This window comes from Pagrus major, chromosome 23, assembly GCF_040436345.1.
Source record: "Pagrus major chromosome 23, Pma_NU_1.0".
Taxonomy (NCBI): Eukaryota; Metazoa; Chordata; class Actinopteri; order Spariformes; family Sparidae; genus Pagrus; species Pagrus major.
The window spans coordinates 3,615,405-3,630,043 of NC_133237.1; the positions used below are offsets into that span (position 1 = coordinate 3,615,405).

The window sequence follows — 14,639 nt, forward strand, 5'->3', positions numbered from 1 at the left end:
TGGATTGAAAACAACACTTCTGATAAACACTCATCTCTAACTTTTGTTTTCTTTTTCCTCAAGCTGCAAGCTGTCTCTCTGTCTTTCTTTCCTCTCTCTCCTCCTCCTCCTCCTCCTCCTCCTCCTCTCTTTTCATTCAGGCTCCTTTCTGCTGATCCACGGACCCCTGGGGAACCTCTGTCTCTCCCGGCTCCGGCTGCGTCACATACTGATGGATCTGGATCACACCCTTGGACCCCCATGGACACTGCTCATTTCTGTTTTACTATCTCCTTATATCTGCACTTTTGTAAAACGTATACATTCTGAGATCTTTTGCTAATTATCTCGTGTGGCCTGCTCAGTTGTTCTCCTGGATCCACACTCTCAGGTGTTTTGGGGCTGCTTCTGTCTTGCTCAACTCACACTGCCATAGACTTCTTCCATTTGACTATGTGCCTCTGTTTGACCTGCCTGAGATGCTTTAGGCAAACGTCACAGCGGACAGTGGTTTCTTTGAGGTCTAACGCTGCAAAACCAAACCACTCTTAGACAACTGAAGAGACAGTGCCTCTTGTGGAAAATGAACAAATGAATTGATAAAAGGAATTTGTCGCTGGGGAGAAAATCTGATATCAGCTTTGGAGCCAAAGCTACGACCTCATGTGCTGCTTCTGGATTTTGCAACAAAGAAACAAGGTCTGCTCAAATCTACGGGTATATCAGTTTGTGTGGTGAGATGGGAAAAGTAAATGAAACACATTACAAACATGTAAGGGGCTTTTACAGTCTTTATAGAACACCACACCCTCTAGACCCTCGATTCTGATCAAGAAAACCTCCCTGTAAACAGCACAGGGGGGATCCTTCTTCCAGAATGCGTAGGCATGCAATATGTCGTGTGTACAGATTAGATCAAGAGACTGTATGTATCAGTATGGACAAAATCATAGATAGATTTTAAACATTTAAGAAGAATGGATAGAGGAGGAAAGAGGGAGAAAGGGAGCGGTTGAACATCTGGAATGACGCACCAGCAGCCAGGGTGGAGAGAGGTCCCAGTACAGTCAGTGGTCCCTATAGGACAAAGAGTAGGGAGCAGGGAGAGACAAGTGATAAACACACAGCTGTACTTGTGGGACACAAACAGACAATAGAAAATAAAGAAAGTTTGCAGTATTCTCATCAGCAGGACAAAAGTGGATTTAGGTTTAGCAGATTCATACAGACTGACCCACAGAACAGACACATGGTCATCAAAAATAACAGCCATAAAAACATAAAAGATGATATTTAAGTTTGGAGCCAAAGGTCCCGACAGAGTCAGAGCTGTTCCTGAACATCTGTGTCAAATCACCTAAATGTTTTAACTGGTGAAAGCTTTTAGTCATCGGACAGCTGGATAATGAGTTATAGGGCTGTGTTCATCATCAGTCAGCATGGTCTCTACTCCTCTGCTGTCAGAAATGTAACAGCTTATCTGTCTTAACCGGTACATGTGTGATACACTTCAGAACGTAGCTATTTATCTTCAACATTTTCAGTGGGTGAAAAGTTCATCAGAGATGTCTGTCACTGCGTAAGGAAGTGTGACTGGGATTGATATTGTGGATCTGTCAGATTGATCTTATAAGTGCCTATGGTTCACAGGTCCCACATTTCATTGTGTGTCACGCAGTGTGGGACTGGTTTTAGTCTTGACTTTGTCTCAACCCCTCAAAGACTCGGTCTTGTCTCAGCCTTGATAAATTATTGTCTCGGTCGTGACTTGTTCTCGGTTTAGATGGTCTTGACCACAACACTGCTTGTTTGTATAAAACTCCAGGGATTGGTGCAAACAATGAGAAACGCTTGGTAAAAAGAAGAGGAGGAGTTAGGAACTTGGTATTACGACGATACGACAGCAACATTCAGCACAGTGTGATTCTTCAGTGTGGACTGCACTGACACTGTTGTCAGATATGAACTATAATGTCCCCCGAAGATGCCCTCCTTAAATACTGATTCATCCTCCATAGGTGATGTGTCAGACCTTCATCACATCATCATCGCACACTAATCAATACATATTATGTACAGGTCTCTGTCAGAGAAATTGCTTTCATTTTATGACCTCTCCAACCTGAATAAGTCGAAATCTGACCTGGTGACAGGCATTAAGAAAAAATACAGATCACAGTCTGATCGGTGGGAAAGCACTACCTTTCACATTCCCCACCCAGATGTATCCTGCCGGTTCAGGGATTTGGGTCTCCGGTCATAAGCTCGCTTCTCTAACCTTTAGGCCTTAAGACCAGCACATTTGCTTATGGAGGTCAGACTGTTTCATAACAAGTTAAAAGCTCCTTGGAGTGCATAACTGTAGTTTTATTCATCGTCTTTCAAACTCACCAGAATTATGTTCACAGTTCAGCTAGTATAATCAGTATTGCATATCTTATAATGTATATACACATGTTTAATGTGAACTTATTGTACAGTAAACATTTAATTGTATCCATGTTGAATCCATCATGTCATGGATGTTGTAATGTTCTATAGGAGTGTGTGTATTAAATCAGGTCTTGTTTCTCTTATCAGCATGTGATATTTTTTCCAAAATATGGAATGCAGCCGAAGCCTCCTACTGTAAGTGACTGAGGAGAGACTGATGGGGTAGAGGTGTAGAAGAAAAATCCTTCACGCACCACAAGCCTCCGTCGCTCTTCCTCTGCGCCTTTCCACATTACATCAGTAATCAAACTAACACTAAAGTGTAAAGTGTTTTACCCAGGAAGCCCAGTGTTCAATTAGTCTTTCGCCTTTAGACAGTTGTTTATTGAGTATATGCAAATCAACCTAGACTTTGGAGCAGGGTCTCCCAGACGCCCTCCCCCCTGCTGCTGAGCCCAAACCTATTGTTTCCTGTTACCGGCATATAGTACTGAGCAGAACGTCACTGTGGTCAGAGAGAACTCTGCATCTCTGTTGTGAACTTCTGTTTCCACTGATCAGTGAATAAAACTCATCTGAACCAGCCACAGAACTGGACCGGAAGGATTACTTTTTCCTCTACAGAGGTGAACTAATCAACTTAGATTAGGTTATCTCAAACTAATAATGCTAGCTCATCGAGGACATTAATGTTTAAATCTGATTATGATGGAACTGAGACGTCTGTACTGGAATGATTTAACCTTAAGGACACTGTAACATGTGTACACTTTTTATGTTTAGTTTTTGACAGAACAGACACGGTCTCTTATACACAAGATCTGCTGATTTATTTGCTAAATCATAATATAAAACAGGAGACAAGAGGTAATGTAATATTTTGTAAACATACTTTTGTTATTGTGTTGTCTGTTCACTTCTTTACCTGATGAAGACTCTGTGGTTGAAATCATTCCAGTCTGATCTACAACAAATCAGGTTTGGGGAAAAGTGTGCCAGTGTTTTTTTTTTTTTTCTTTTTTCCTTTTCAAGTAACTCAAGTAACTTTTTTAGTTAGTGAGTACTTTTGTACTCTTACTCAAGTTGTTATTTTTGATGACTATTTTCACGTCACCATTGATCATTTCTCCCATTAACTTCCTGATTGGGTGTTTCTCAGTTGAGGTACCTGGCAACCCAAGATGTGCAGAATTGAACCTGAAGATATTTTATGTGCGTGAAATGTTACACGTTGACTTCGGATCACATTCTGCACATAGTTCAACTGTTGAATTGAAGACTGATATGAAGTCTTTCTACTCTCATTCTGACATGTCTGCATTATAGCGTTGCATTATAATATCATGTGGTCTGCTACTTAAGTTCAAATCATAAACTTGACTACTGACCACCTTAATAATGAATTGGCCACATTTTCGTACCTTGTCCAGACACGCTCCAGCCATATACAAGGTTTTGACCTAATCCTGTTTTCAGTGTTGGGTGTCATGCTTTTGTACATGCTGGAGCCTTTCAATCCCTTTTTTCCTCTGTGTGAAGAAATTAAAGTGTCATGTGTCTTGCTTTTGTGCATGTACTTCTTGGTTTTCTGTTCCTCTGTTCTCACACAAATGTTCCCTTGATGTCACAACATTTTTTTCTCACTCTTTTTTTTTTAAAATAAGTTTCAGCTGTCCAGCTTTTGTGGTCCTATGCCTCACTTGTTCCATGTCAGAAACTAATGCTTTACCTTAAGAAGAAATGTAAATCGGTCGTTAATAATCGTTGTGTAACTCCACTTGGCAGGGCTCATCCTCTTTCGGTCTGTGATGGCAGCTGACCGGAGAACAACCCTCTCTGGTTGGCTGTCGTAAATATTTAAAAGAATGTTGGGGGGAAGAAGAGGGCTGCTGACTTCGTCCAACACACTCATGTGCACACACACACATTTGGGAATGTTTATAGACTGCCTGATGGATAACTGCACTGCTCAAGTAGTAAACAAGAACACACACACACACACACACACACACACACTGGTTACACACTTTCATGGACCCCTGGATCTTGCACATCTAGTTCAAATAAACATCCATTCAGGCATGTACTCTCCCACACTAGACACACACACACACACACACACACACACACACACACACACACACACACACACACACACACACACACACACACACACATCTGTTCCCACTTAAGCTTTATAAATGGATGTTTAGGTCGACCCTGTGGTCTCCATACATTCCAGCTGTTTCTCTGGACAGACTCCCAGTCTCGGCTCCAGCTGGACTACCCATCAGAGATCTCGCTCTATGCTGGGAATGCAGTTTGTATCTATGTCTCATTTTCTCATGCAATCATTTCTACTTACATAGTTTGGTTTAGTCCCAACTCGGCTCATCTTGAGGTTTGTAGACAGAGTTTAACTTCCCATACTGCAAATCCTCACTCTCATCTCTTTATGTAAGAATCAGTCAGTGAACAGGATGCTGAAGCTCCCAGATCTCAGGTGCTTTGTGAACTTTTGTGAATCTGGTTCTTTTACCCAAAGCTTCTGTGCTTTTTCACTCACTTGACATATTATTTAATGTTATCCTACCTTCACACCCAGTTTAAAATACTATTTACGGTGCACATTTTTTAACAATAGCCATTCAATGTATTTACATTCTGTGATGACCTCTCCATATTGAACAGAGCAGCCAGATTAGTTGCTCCCTGTCCTGTGTGAGATACATGAATCTCACTGCAAACTGTGGAGGCTAAATTCAAATCTATTCTTCTGTTATTCATGCAAAATGCCATTTAAATTAATACAACACGAATCCTTTTTGAAAAATTGGTATGTGCTGGTTTTTGTCAGAGGTGTAACACTTGTCAAGTGAGCACGGGCCGACAACAAATTGTTTGATAACAACTGTTATTTATAGAGCTTCTTCTGCCTGGAATATGCTTACTTGAACAGAAACTAACTAAGGTAACGTTTAATATCACATTAGTTGAGGTGTTACTGTTTATTTCCTGATCCTAATATTTGGCATGTTTTGACTGTCTTGCCTCATCGATATTGCACCACTTGAAATTGCTGTTTGTTTTTATAACCTCTGCCAAGCAGGTCGTGTTTTCAACAGTGTCCGTTTGTTTGTTGGTTGGTTGGTTGGTCTGTCAGCAGGATTACACAAAAACTTCTTTACAGATTTCCACTAAACTTGAATGGAGGATGGGTCTCAGCCCACAATAGACCCCATTAACTTTTGGTACAGATCAGGATAAAGGGACAGGTCCAGTAATTTTTTCTCACTTTCTCATTTAAATGGTCACTATGTAGTTTTGGCAGGGTAAACATTGTAAAACAGTATGAAATCATGTTTGTCAAGTTTGTTTATTTAGATTCTTCAGTCATGAAAAAAAGAGAGTTTGTTTATTTAGTTTGTTTAGGCAGAAAAAAATCAGCCAATGAAGATCTTTCTCTTCTCATTAACATTTCTTCACCAAAACTACAGAGTGCTCCTTTAAAGTCCCCATAAACCGGAATGTGAATTGCATATTTATGTGTTTCCTGTAAAAAAAAAAAAAAAAGGGGGCAGTTAGGGAGGGACTTGTCGAGGATATGGATTGGTGTTAATAGTAGCCAATGGTGTTACTGCAGAATGTGAATTCCACCCCTCACCATGCAGCTACATGTCAAAGTAGCTGATTCTATCTGACCGGGTCCCCGGGAGCTCCCAATGAACATGAAAGATTAAATGATGGCATCACAGTGGTTTTCTGTTTGTTTTGGCTCATGGAAACCCATCAACAAATAGAAAAGACCAAAGTGAACCAGGATTAAACTTTTTCATGAAGACAATTCAGAGCTGATGAAATCAGACAAAGTCAAGTCTGGTTCAATGGGTACATCCCAAATTCCTTATAAGACCACTTCTCACTCCTCACTTGGTCTGGAAATCGGTCCGGTCGACATTCCAGTTCTCTTATTTGTACTCTGAGGAGAGATGAGCAACACAAACAAACCAGACAATTTCCCAGAAGTCTTTTATCAGACCAACGCACCCCTTTATCGGAAAACTGTTAATGATTGGATGCTGTAGCTGATTGCAATGATCTGATATTACATCACAACATCCCTGTAGATTTATATGAATGTGGACAGAAACATCACAGAAGCAACCCAAGTGTAATCCTCCCAAGTTTAATATTTTCATTGTTTTCTGATTCACCATGTGGTTAAGGATCTGTGTCATCTGTAGGTCTGATGAACATAAGAAGCATCATTCCAAAGATTTTTCTCTTCATGGTTATTTCCACTGTTTACGGTTATTTCCCCTTTTAACCTGTATTATGAACCAAACTATATTCAGGGAGAGCAGAAGAGTCTGTTGTGTTTCAGGAATAAACAAAATCAAATGTTCTAACAATAGGCTGAGGCTGGGTTAACTCCTCACTGCAGGATGACTAGAGAGCCAAAGAGAGCGCAAAGCAGTGTCTAATATCCTGCTGCCACCTACTGATCCTTTTTATGTATTACACCAAATAAACAAATAAGTCCATTATTAGTCCATTAATAAGTCCACTGACTGCAAGTGTTCATCAAAGATGCATCAACAAACAGATATTTTCAAAGTGATTTATTTGTCATTATACAACTCAGGGTTGCATAATGAACTGAAAGTGTTCTAACTACTTCATGCTACATAAACATATACACGGTTAGTTCTATACCATGGATGACATTTGCCACCTTTTGACATGAGGAGGTGGAGGGGATTGCGGCATTATTACAGCCAACAAGGCGGACAAACGGCTGACCGCAGTTCAAGTCATACCACTGGATATTTTTAAGGACACCTGGAGACATTTCCAGACTTTTCACAGGAAGTTGCAACATCTCCATCCGTGATCGTGGTGACCAAAACAGGTGTTTTAAGCCAAACCATAATGTTTTCCTAACCCCTACACTTCACTCACTGGATTCTAGCCAAAAAATATTTAACTGGTACTCAAAGGCCTAGAATATAACTATTTTAAGATTGCCATCTTCAGCTGCTCTCAATCCACTCTGCATTTTCCCACAGCTATGCAACAACCTTCGATGCTGGGGATGATCGTTGCTAAAAGACCCATTTTGAGGGAATGGAAATCACCCTCTCCTTCTCCCTTCCAAAGATTAATGACTCACATGATTTCAGTCATACAGATGGAAAGACTCAGGTGCTTGAGAAATTCAGTTCTCTGCTATTTGGGACCCATTCATCGCCTGCCTAGATAAGGCTGGGGGTGGGTGAATTTTCTGGCATCTAATGTATAGCACTGTTAAGCCCTCTGTATGACAGGTAGCCTTCAACCGTGTTGTTTTTCTTCTTTTTCTTTTTCCATTATTATTATTGTTTGATATAAACATGGTCTGGCTGTCGAGTGCGACAACTTGATCTGGGATGTTGTGATGGAGACAGGTAACCACAACAGTCTCTGAGTTCCTGTTATTTGGATGCCTGATTTCCATTTGTCCATTTCATTTTCCTGCGACCGGACAGCAGACAGGAGCAGCCTCAAGTCCAAGATGGATTAGCATGGCTCCCACCTTGCATGTCTTTCCTCTCCTCCCTGGAGTGCTCTGGCTACTCTGGCTGAGCAGTGAAAGGTGCAGTGAGCAGTGATCATCTCAATATATCTCCTTTAATGGACGAAGAATTGACGTGAGAAGAAACTAAATTCATGTATAGAAGTATAGCCGAAAAGAGTTCAAGAAGCAGTGTGACCAAATAACACTGGATATAATACAGAATACGCTGCCCTGTGCCATAAAAGTGACCCCTGATCAAATAGTATTTTATTCTATCTGCTCAGATCTTGCTCACTAACAGATTAGAGTCTTGAGATTTATCAGACACTAACGTTGCGTATCTACTCCGTTGCAGCTCCATCCACTTGGATGGAGGATGGGTCGCAAGGCTGTGTTGTATGGAAAGCTGTAATGGAAAGCGGAGGATTTGGATGGAGGATGTGGATCAAGATAAAGGGACAGGTCCAGGAATTTTTTTTTTTTTTTTTTTTGAGATAGGGCATTTTTCTACATTTTCATTAATTTCTCAGGGAATAATGCATGGGTCTTAAAAACAAAATAAATAAATAAATGGCTGGTATGTATGAGTGAGTACAATTTGATGTGAATCCTAGATCTGGTGAGCTGAAATTAAGGTTAAGCGGTTATGGGTGGTTTAAAATTTAGAGAGAGAGTTATCATTGGATTAGGCTTGACAAATTAAAGGGGCCTGGGGCAGAGGTACGCGCTCTTCTGAGTTACATGTATGTTTCAAGTCTGTAACCATGTAACTGTTCTGCTGCATGTCTTGGCCAGGACTCTCCTGAAAAAAGTTTTTAATCCCTATGAGACCTCCCTCCTAGTTGAATAAAGGTTAAATCAAATTTTAAAAAAACATGCCATACTGAATTGCCGCGATCTTTTAAAGATGATGTAACATTTACTTTATGTCCTTTCGGTTTTCCAAACAGAGAACAAAGAGATGTTCAAGCTGTATACCGTAGATTTATATCTGTGGTGTTATACGCTGAAGCTGTGCGCTACAGACTCCACTTAGTCCTTTTACAGAGCCGACTGCAGCGTCTGGTCTTTGTCGCTCAGACTTTTGTTATTCTAACCTCACAAACCTCCTGCTGCTGATTCTTATCCACAGAACTGTTTATATTTCAATTCATTTCCATCTATAGATCCATTTGGGAAAATAGGACTTACTTGGTTTCTATACTGTAGGCAGTGCTTTATCCTCAGCAGGAACTGCAGTTCCTTGAATGGCCACTTCAGGTTGGCTCCAAAAGCAATCAGTCCCCATAAGAGTCCATGTTAAAATGCTCAACTTTATACCAGAACAGTGGCAGTCCTAGCTTGCATGACGCCCTGGGCAAACCTCACCCTCACCCCCATATTGGGTTAGGGTTATTCATTTTCATCCATGAGCCGTGACGGTTTTGTTTCTGGTTTACAAGTTCGACTTGTCTAACTTGTTTCTAACTACAGAAGCCAAACCATGTATCAGTTTGTCCCACATTGTGCACTGTCCTCGTGTAAGCAGCAGGTTGTAGCAGGTTGGGTCTGTATTATTTTTCCTTTAACACACTGTAAAAACATTTGCCTGATTCTGACAGCAACATGTTGTTTCCCCCCTTTAAAATGGTACTGTACTGTAGAAAACACTGCATTCTGGGCAATATTTAGGGAAAGCATGCCTGTAACATACTGCATTATACCAAGTTATACAGAACTGCATTTTAACGAAAAGCTGTTTAGACACAAAACAAGAAAAAAAAAACCCTAACAATTTAAAAAAGAATTGTTAGATGAATCAATAAAAAGGGTTAGGGATATCCCTCTCTCACAACAGCGCTCCATTACAAGGTGTCAGCTAATTTGAGGTGTAATGTTAAAGTAATCCTGCGCAGTGTCGATTGTGAGGTGCTACCATTATCAAATGTGGATTCTCCTCAACCTGATCTTACATTTACTTACATCACAAATACTCTGTTTGCTTTATTTATTATCAGATTATATGTCATTTTCTAGCCCCGTACTTTGTGTGTGACTGTCAGTGCAAAAGGGAAGAGAGAAGGATGGTGAGAGAGAAGATGAGAAAGTGTACTGACAGTGAAGATTGTTACAGTGGCAGAAATTGTTTGGTCGAGGTCATTCACAATAGAATTTTACATGCATGGGGGCTGAGCACCCTTAAAGGTCCTTTAAACCTCTTAGCCTCTTAGCTTTACCGACAGCTGACTCATTTTGAAATAAGAGAGAGGTTTTAAATATACTCTTACAATACATAGGCTGCATACTGTAACATGTTGTTAAAACACTGAAGTGAAAGCTGCATGTGTCAGGCAGAAGGGACGCCTCGCCTGATGATTGATGTAGAAGACACAAAACAAATCAACAGCAGCTCTTTAAAAGCAAACTGGCTGCTTCACTTACAAACTTGGACAAGCAAGAAAAGTTGTATTTCTGCACCTGTGTTTGCATTGTAATGTACAAGAATAGAGGTTTTTAGGATGTGGACTAACCAAGGTGTTTATGGAACGTAACACTGTCTCAGAATACTGCTGGGGCTGTATAAGTTCAATAAATCATGACAGAGTAACTAACGTTAGCCTCAATCTCTTACAGTAGCATCTGAAACCATGTCATGCTCAGTTAGTCAATGTGCAGCTTATAAGAGCAGATAAACACAGAGAGGGTAGCCTACAAACACAAACCACCGTAAACTAAACTCTTTTATAAAGAATACCACCTGGCAGCCTGTGCACACTGCTTCATTGTGTAAAGAAATCCAAAGCATGACAGGCCTGCCCTGCCTAGATATGGCTGCTAAGCTTTGATAGGACAACTGCTGTTTCGGCAGAATGGTTTCATTTATATCTTTGTTTATTTCTGATGATTACAATAGCTTTTATGTGTCCATTCTAATTAAATCAAAGACACACACATTTAGCTGGTTAGAGAGTCTTACCCTGTTAAATCAGCTACAGGGAACTTTGGCCAAAAGAAGTGTGAGCGCCACCATCTCGGTGGCAAGGCCAACATATCTACGAGTAACCCATTATGATATTACAACATTATTCTTAAGTTTTGGGGCCGGATCATCAATAATAGCCAGTCAGTCTTAACTGTACTCAAACCAGCTCAAAGTGTCCTTGCTGTGCTATCAAAGCATCGTGGTGCTTGTGGGAGCTCAGGAAGAAGTCTTTCCCCTTCTGCAGGTCCTGGTCTGACAAGAAGCGCTCCACCAGAGTCCGCTGGATGTCTCTACGCTCGCAGACCTTATAGTGAACCCCATGACTCACATTTCTCAGAGGCTCCACTATCAGCAGGGCTGGAAACACTTTAACCTGTTGGCAGAGGGAGGAATTATGGGCTGATGCTCATGTTTTACTTCCATGGTCACAAGTATGAAATTAACTGGAAGTATTCTGCAGCTCTTCAAACAAACCTTAAAGGTAAAACACCCAAGAATTTTGGTTTAAAACATTTTTAAAAAACAACTGAAATTGTCAAAAGAATGTGAAGAAATAACCGTTTCAATATACTGAAGACGTCTATGTATTGTGTTGCAGAGATACAGTTTCTATTGAAGAAAGCATGCTAGCCAGCCTCAAGTCCAATAGTAAACACCACCAACACTCCCCCGGTGGTGGTTGACTGAGTTATATTTCATTGTACTGAAATATTTTTCCACATTGTCCATTCATACATCAATGGATATGATACCTGAGGATGGACTATTGTAAAAAGCCAGGTTAATGCTTATAATATAGGCAGTAGGCTGCTGACCTCTGGTGGCCTTTTTGGGGAAATGAATGTTTCGTGTGAGAGATTATCTAATGGTGTTTGCAACTGTGCTCTTGTTTAGTGGGAAGTAGATCTCTGCACAGCAAACTGCAATAGAATCATTTTCACCTAGCTGTTGTAAGAGGAAAGCAGTACCATTTTGTGCAGATACTCTCTGTAGATCATGAGAAGAGGGTCAACACGTTGCAGGTAATATAGACTTAAGACTTCTCCAGATGATGGGTTGGTCAGACGCTTCCAGTGGAGGAAGGTGTGGACGTGGAGAGCAGCTCCGTTTATCCATTGCTTCACCTGCACACGGAAGGTACAAGAAGGCCTTTACACACTGACAAAGAGTTTTTAAGTTTTAAGGATTTAGGGAGATATATTGGCAGAAATGGAATATAATATTCAAAATCATTAGTTTTCATTTGTGTATGATCATCTGAAACTAAGAATCGTTGTGTTTTTGTTATCTTAGAATGAGCCTTTTATATCTACAGTGGGGGCAGGTCCTCTTCAGCAGAGTCTGCCATGTTGCACCACCATGTTTCTATAGTAGCCCAGAATGGACAAACCAAACACTGGCTCAGGAGAAGGCCTTTCATGTTGTTTGTGATTTTAGCAGCCACAGTAAGGGAGCATTACCAGCACCATTGTTAATACTATTTCAATTTCTGTAGTTGCTTTGTGTGAAAGACAATTCCAACCCCGGCAGAGCTAAGAGCGCTCCCCTCCTGTAACATCATCCTCCCATAGACATCCGTCAGCTCGGATCTTAGCTTTCTCTCGTAGCCCTCCAGCAGTGCTGCCATCTTTTCCAGGTCATTGGCTGCACCAGGAATCTGCCATGGTAGATGATTTTTAGACTGAGTGTCATTCGGACATATAGTTCATGACAAATTATATTGTATTGCGTTGCATGCGGTTCAGTACCATACAAGACTTGATCCATCATGTCTAAATAGTTCTTCAACACAACAACATTGAAGACACTGATGATGATTGCTATGATTACTTGATTACATCTCAAAACCAGCTACCTGTTTGAGAAACATGCTAGCAATGGAGCTGATGTTCGACCCCGCGTCAGCCCCGAACATTCTGCGTATAGGGTCCGGAGGTGGGGGGCGGACCTCAGGGCTCCGGGAGCCCAGCCTAGTGGTCTGGTGATGGGCTAGCATCTCAAACAAGACTGAGAGGGCAAGTGCAATTACACCCACTCCCCCATAACTCACCTACAGGATCAACACACATACACACACAAACACACACAGAGAAAATTACACCTAATTTTAAATTAGTAATTTAAAGGCAAGTAAAATGAAGCCAATGCTAGTATCTCCACTTACACCCTTCATTTGTGATCATGCAAGTACAGAGACATAAATAGACTATGCTGGCAGTAATTGTTTGGGTCACAGGGCATACCGAATAGAGGAGGTTGCATACCAAACCAAACATCCTGTACGGAGCAGTTGAAAACCTGTATAACTTGTGTTTCTGCCTGCTAAGACCATCTTCAAGGTCATAACAATAAGGATAGTGACACTTGATGGATGACAACCAAATGATCTGACCGTGGTGTTTCCTCCAAAGAGGGTGTGGAGGTCATGGTTGAAGGCAGACTTCTGCTGCTGGGTCATACTGCTCTGCAAGGCGGAGTACTGCTGTTCCAGAGCCCAAGAGGAGTTCATGGACAGCAGAGAGGCCAGTGAGGCATCCAGTGAGGCATCAGGAACCAGGCCTGCATGGCTGGAGAGTTACAGCATTCTGGGTTGGACTGATATGGTCAAATTTAAAAAACTTATATCATGACTCAGCTGGCTCACAATCAGTTTCCTGGCTTTTTGCATACCTGGCAGTGTCGTACAGACAGTCTATGGTCTCTGGAGAAGTACTGCAGTTTATTCCCATCTCAGCATCCAGAGTGACTGGAAACAGTCACACAAACTGGTGTAAAAATTAAAAGCCACAGGAGATTTGCTGTCGCTGGAAATCAACAGTGTACGTTCAAGCTTCAGTTACTGGGTACAAAGTCTATGCACATGCAGAGCGAATACACACACTCACACACACACACACACACACACACACACACACACACACACACACACAAACAAGCAGCAAACAAACTGTTCAAATACAGAGATACTCATACTTACAGTACATGACGCACCCTAGTATATTGGAAATCTAATTATAATGACCTGCTTTAAGGTTGGGTTTAGAAAAAGATCTAAATATATGAGGTTCACTTCACAAGCAGTAAGTTTAGTGGTGAGTGATTAAGTGCTTTTGTTTTTGTTTTTTTATTAATGCTGATAGATAGGTGCTGGTGCAAACAAACAGAACCAGTCAGAGAGAAATTAGAGACTGACAGGCACTTTTTTAAATGTACAGTGCCTATAAAAAGTATCCACCCCTTTGGATGTTTTGCGGCGCTTAAAAATGTAATCATTGTCAGTATAAATTTTTTGACAAGAATTTACAAAAAAAACTTTTTTAATGTCAAAGTGAAAACAGATTCCTACAAAGTAATGTCAATTAATTAAAATATATATAATGTAAAATAAGTGATTGCGTAAGTGTTCACCCCCTTCAAGTCAGTATTTAGTAGATGCAACTTTGCAATCACGGCACTGAGTCTGTGTGGATAGGTCTCAGTCAGGCCTGCACATCTGGACACTATAATTTTACTCCATTCTTCTTTGCAAAACTGCTCCAGCTCTGTCAGGTTGCACAGGGATCAGGGATGGACAGCCCTTTTCATGTCCAGCCATAACCTCTCTTTTGGATTGAGGTCTGGGCTTTGACTCGGCCACTCCAGAACATTCAACTTGTTGTCTTTAAACCATTTCTTTCGCTGTATGCGTTAGGTCATTGTCTTGCTGGA

At 41.0% G+C, this 14,639-nt stretch overlaps 1 protein-coding gene across 1 annotated transcript; it reads right to left on the reverse strand.

The window, feature by feature from the left end:
* Positions 1–10,822: 10,822 nt before the first annotated feature.
* LOC141019422 (uncharacterized) lies at positions 10,823–13,758 on the reverse strand. Its single transcript, XM_073494332.1, has 6 exons — positions 13,602–13,758; positions 13,324–13,498; positions 12,787–12,981; positions 12,454–12,588; positions 11,900–12,055; positions 10,823–11,304 (listed from the first exon to the last, which is right to left on the reverse strand). The coding sequence occupies exons 1-6, from the start codon at positions 13,658–13,660 to the stop codon at positions 11,089–11,091; spliced, it is 936 nt and encodes a 311-aa protein (XP_073350433.1). The 5' UTR covers positions 13,661–13,758; the 3' UTR covers positions 10,823–11,088.
* Between the last annotated feature and the right edge of the window lie 881 nt (positions 13,759–14,639).